Source organism: Cajanus cajan, chromosome 5 (genome assembly GCF_000230855.2).
Source record: "Cajanus cajan strain Asha chromosome 5, NIPB_CcT2T_4, whole genome shotgun sequence".
Classification (NCBI taxonomy): domain Eukaryota; kingdom Viridiplantae; phylum Streptophyta; class Magnoliopsida; order Fabales; family Fabaceae; genus Cajanus; species Cajanus cajan.
Window position 1 is genome coordinate 72,237,587 of NC_138521.1, and position 5,716 is coordinate 72,243,302.

General features: G+C 36.3%; 1 protein-coding gene across 1 annotated transcript; it reads right to left on the reverse strand.

Moving 5' to 3' along the window:
• Positions 1–2,530: 2,530 nt before the first annotated feature.
• On the reverse strand, positions 2,531–5,454 carry SVR7 (pentatricopeptide (PPR) repeat-containing protein). The gene is made up of 2 exons (XM_083075932.1): positions 3,395–5,454; positions 2,531–3,017 (listed from the first exon to the last, which is right to left on the reverse strand). Exons 1-2 carry the CDS (start codon positions 5,366–5,368, stop codon positions 2,889–2,891), a joined length of 2,103 nt encoding a protein of 700 aa, XP_082932058.1. The 5' UTR covers positions 5,369–5,454; the 3' UTR covers positions 2,531–2,888.
• Positions 5,455–5,716: the final 262 nt, after the last annotated feature.

Consider the following 5,716-nt stretch of genomic DNA (forward strand, 5'->3'; position numbering starts at 1 on the left):
TTCATCGATGTTGCTTTTCCGTTTTATACTTTGGAATGCGCAACCGGGTGTTTGGTTCCATTGTAACAGTAATCCAAACTTACACCAAGTTTGTCAAATCCTCCTAGGACACTAAACATGAGGAACTTTAGTAAAAACAAGTAAATATAGTCTACATTAAGTGGTAAAAGATTTAATTTTCTAAGAAAAAAAAAAGTTTACCCCGAGATGACCATAGAGAAGGGTTCCAGCGTGATCTGGAGACTTATACAGTTACAGGAGAATATGAAGGAGACCTACCAGTCCGAATGGGGTTCATATCAGAATAGTAAATATTAAAATCATAATGATAACATCGTTGAGCAAAAAAACATCTACCAGTGGTAATCCTGGTTTATTGCAATTACAGCCCTTAAAGATTATATCTGAAAACAACTAAGCAGAAATTGATTTCAAACAATCTTGTAATATATAGAGAAATAGGTTGGATCAATTCTGCCAATAATATCACTTAAGCAACTGAAATGTGAAAGTATTTTCTACCCATTGTTTCGTTTAAAAAATGAGCAAAATTCAGCATTTACTACACCTATTATCTGAATGCAAGAGTTTAAAGGAAAGAGACAATAATATCAAATACGCACAAGCGCAGCCAAGCATCACCAATTTCCTGAGAAAATACAATTAATTATTCTCGAGAAAATTATAAAATTAAAAAAAAACTATAAATAACTAGTTGCACTATTTTTCATTGCCTAGGGTAAAGCTTAAAATTATGATTCTTCTATACCTAAATACTTGGTCAAGGGCTATGGCACCCTTGTAATACAGAATTTCCCCTTAAAGCAAGCAACTATACTGCTCCAGTTAACAGCAATTGCAAGTGTTCCTTAGTTTAGTCATCACAATCTTCACTTTCCTCGTTTTCACATTTCTGTTGTCAGTTGTCCTACGAGGTACCAAAGGTTCAACAGATTGTGTCAGGTATGGTACAAGACAGTAAACCTCCCCACTATGCAGCCCTACACACCAGTATATAACGTTTAAAAGAACCAGAGTCTATATGCATTGTGGCATTGAATTGAACCCTGTTTCTCCTACTTCGAGCTGAAAACCTTGGGTTTCCTTCTTTGGTTGAAACTGAAAAGCCATACAGTTTCCCATTGTGCTTTGGTCAGAAGAACTTAAGACTCTTTATAATAGGTATGTGGTTAATTGAGTTGTATAAAATTAACGTGCAAACCACCAAATTACGTTCATTTTAATTGACTTCTATAAAAAAAACATAGGAAAAAAGTCAATGAGGCCATGCACTCCCCAACGAGGGACTTGAACTCTTAATGTGATGGCACGAGCTCCAAAGCCCAACATTTTCGTTTTACTTTTTTTTCCCAAAAAAATACAAATTTTAATCAGAAAAAAAGTCAATCAACTCAATCCCACTCACTGCCCCCACATAATTGAAATAAGGTCAACCATTTTGACCATAAAAAATGGTCAACCTTAATACCTTAACCTTGCCGTTAATTCTTTTTCCCTTTTTTCTTCTAAGGTTTCGGGAAAACAAGAGAAAATAAAGTTAGAAAAAAAAAAACCCTTGCATTATATTAGAAAACTAATTATAGAGATGAAAATAGATCAACCTGCTCAAACAAAGTCTATGACCAAGCCTACATCAAGCCTGGGCTAACTCAAGCTTTTTTAGAAAATATATCAAGGCTTTTGGTAAGGCCTATTTAGTTTTTAAAAAAAAAACTAACTTCTAGGTCATTTAAAAAGCATATTAGGCCAATCAAACCGAACTATTTAAATAAAAGTAAATAAATATTTATAATAATGTATTTAAATTGTACATTTATTATTATTTTAAATATTAAGCATGTTGACTTGTATAAAAGATGATGCCTATAAGTTCATTGAAAGATTAATTTATGTCCTATTTAGAGATCTTATTGCAAAATATGTTTTTAAATAAGTTATTATCATGAATGTCATATTAGACTTTAAGAATATATATTTTTGTATAATTAAGGTATAACTCTTTCTCATCAAATCAACCCATTTTTTAGGAGTGAAATGATACCATTAGTTTCAACTTAAAATCCAAATCATGGATCGATTACCCATTTCTATAAAGCATAGCATATTTATTTCTACTTCTATCTTAGTGTTACATTGGCCCTTAAAGATGCTTGTAGGACAATTCAGGCCATTAAAAAGGCCTATAACATGTATACAACCCAGGCTCAGGCCATGTATTTTTCACTAAGGTCAGGCTTAGGCCTAGGCCTAGCAAAGCCTAATTCAACCTAGCCTATTTACACCCCTAACTAACATGTTGTGCAATTATTCTCCTAGGTAATGCAAGTTTGTTGATATCTACTTCACAAGTTTGAAGGACATTTTTTTTGTTAATTACATATTTTGTGATGCAGTCACGACTTTTTGAATTTGCACATTTTATTAGTGAATTTCAAATTTTCGCACATTTTTGTTACTCGTTAGTTGATCATGTGACAATTTTAATTAATAATTAACATAACACATTGACTGTTTCCATGACACATTGTGTCTCATCATTATTTATAAGTCATGTTATTAATTCACATCAACGATTAGTACATCATGCTAACTATTAAATAATGGCATATACATGCAAAATTTTAAAAATTAAGTGATAAAATTGGCAAAATCTTGAAACATAAGCGGCAAAATTTGCAATTAAGCATTTTTTTCTAGTCTTCACCCTCTAATTGGATTTGGTAGACGCGCCATATCGATCTTGCCATAAAACAAATAGCACATGTAACAACGCATATAATATGGAAGACCATATTTTACCTTGTGTAACTTGTCTTTGCCAAGTGCCAACTATCACTTCAACTTGCCTGTTTACTCGATCAATGCTTCTAACAGCCTTCAATTGGAATTTGACAATTTTCCTGGGCCACGGCGCCAACAAGACAGTAATTCGTCTCATTCGCAATAATAGCCTCAATTTTCCCAATGCATGCAGTAACTTTGTAAAAGTAGACGCCCTATGTGGTTTGCATCACACCTTAAAAAGTAAGATTTGGCAAGAGATGTGCACATAAATATTTAGATGAAATTTACAATTTCCTATATCACTCAACTGGAAACCTAGCCAGTAGCTACCATAGTAGATAATATATATTAGATCAGCTCTTCATTTACTCTATAAGACATCTAAAATAAAACAATTATATATTTGAATCAAAAAATACAAAAAATTCTTCAAAAGAAAAAGGAAAATGCATAAAAACTGCATGGCATATCATTCCCTGAAATAACATCATCAGTCGAGAAAAGCCATTGTTGGAATACCTAAAACCCATAAGATCAGAAATTATGCAGCAACCAATTCCCTAGACTCCAGCCATGACTTGACTGCTACCTGTGTAGTCAAAAACCAGCCAGCCTTATCGGGAGCCTCGTGGAATGGAGCATCGAGTTCCAACAAATGTGATTCAACTACACTTGCCAATCCTTTGTCCGAATACCTGTGCTTCCCATGACCGGTATTGATTCCAAGCAGTGGTGGAAGATCCTCTCCTGATTCCAAAGCCTTAGACAAGTCATTTATCCAAGCATGTAATGCAGTCAGCGATGCTCCAAGCGAAAGACTCTTTAGATGCAGAGACCACTGAGTTTGAGACTTGGACTGTATATCCGTATATATTTCAAGTGTCAACCCTAGGTCCAGAAGCTCACATGCTCTATCCAACAAATCCAGGTTGACACAAAGATCAATCAGAGAATTGCAAAAGGGCTTCTTAACTTCATCAGCAATTGAATCAAAGAGTTCAGATGCTTCTTTTCTAAATCCTCCATCATCCTCCTCCATCCCTTCCACCAAATACCTTACCAAGGTCCCAAGCTTTGGATTAGCCTTCTCCACACAATCTTTTAGCTTGCCAAGCTCTTCTTTTGGTGTTTGGGTCATAACATTCAGAAGACAACCACAGAAACGGTCATCTGGACGGATGCCCAAATCCAACAGTTGATCAAATGTCTTCACAACATCATCAATACGGTTGGCCTTCCCATAGCACTGAACAAGCGATGTCAGGACAAAAATAGTAGGCTGAAATCCAGACTCAATCATTTCATTCAACATTCTTTCAGCCTCCGAAACATTCCCCCTGCAGGAATATATGGTAATCAAGGACGAGAAAGTCCAACTATCACAAAGGCAAGTTGCAGAACTCTTCATGTCATCAAAAATCTCAAAAGCTTCATCAGCAAGGCCAAGATCAGCACACATGGCCAAAAGGGTATTATAAAGATGAGTGTTCATCTCCAGTCCCTTTTCCTTCATTTCCTTATAAACAGCAAGAGCATCTTCGCTGTAGCGCCCTCGACCATAGGCTCGCAAGAGAGACGCATATGTCGCCCAATTGGGGAAAAATCCATTACTTGTCATCTCCGTATATATACTCTTGGCCTGCCAAGGCCTCTTAGCTCTCCCCATGGCATCCAAGAGAGTATTATAAATAACCATATTAGGCTTAACACCAAGAACCTTCATCTCTTGGTAGACATTTAAGCACCCATCATAGTTCCCTGCCAACCCATACATCTTAATCAAAGTGGAGAAAGTAACGGTATCAAGGCGCCACTTCTCAGTCCTAGCACGATCATACAAGTGCAAAGCCATGTCAATATTGCCAGCCCTGCCATAAGCATCAATCATAGCCGAGTAGGTAACATCATCAGGCTCACAGCCGAATGATGGCATCTTCTCAAACCACTCCACGGCCTTATGAGGCAGAGAACAAATCCTAGCACAGCTAATTATAGTGGAGAAAGTGACATTATCAGGCCTCACTTGCCTCTTAAGCATATCATCAAACAGCTTCTCCATAGAGTCGAAATCCCTAGACTTTCTAAAGACCTTGAGGGTGACGTTGTAGAGAATGACCTCCCGGGAGGGTCTAATCCTACGCTGGAAGTAACTGAGAACCAAGGGTGCAACATTGGAATTGGACATGTTGTTAATGATGATAACAGCGTCTTGCTCTAAAACCCTAGGCCCCAAAGCCTTCAAAACTAGAGAAACGTCCTCGGGAGAGGGATTGGAAGAGTCCAAGGAGTGGGCGACATCGACGAGGGAAGTGTACCTGGCGTCGTAGGATTTCCTCTCCAGTTGTTTCGCTCTGGGGCTTCGGGGGTTAACCCATATGTAACTTCTTTTCGAGGATTTTGCCTCCTCTTCGGGAATGGGTTCGTGCAAGGAGACATGGAGAAGGGGTTTGGATTGGGATAGAAAGGAAGAGGAAAAAGTTCCAAGTTTGAATTTGCGAGAAGAAGATATGGAGGGAAAGTCGTGGAAGAGAGAAGAAGGGGAGGAGCAAAGATTGTAAGCCATTTTCGCACTCTTTCTGCTCTCTCTCTCTCTCTCTGTGCGCTGCCTTATCGCACACCCCACACTGCTTACCTGCGACAAATATCTACACAGGATAGATATTACATGTTAAAAATAATATTTATTTTTAGAGAACTATTATAATACCCATGAAAATTAAAGGATTTTAGTATTTTAAATTATGTGAATAAATAATTTTAAAAAAATAAATTTAAAATAATATAAATTTTAGATTAAAATTTTTTATAAGATAAATTAATAAAAAAATAATTAAATAATAATAATTAAAAGGTTAATTTTTATAATAAATTTTACTTATATATGACACAATTAAAATTTTAAAAATTTAAA

Coding starts and splice junctions, on each gene's coding strand:
- SVR7 (XM_083075932.1), bottom strand. CDS start 5,368: ATGGCTTACAATCTTTGCTCCTCCCCTTCTTCTCTCTTCCACGACTTT. Junction 3,018..3,394: donor GCTGGTTTTTGACTACACAG/GTAGCAGTCAAG, acceptor CAAACCACATAG/GGCGTCTACTTTTACAAAGT.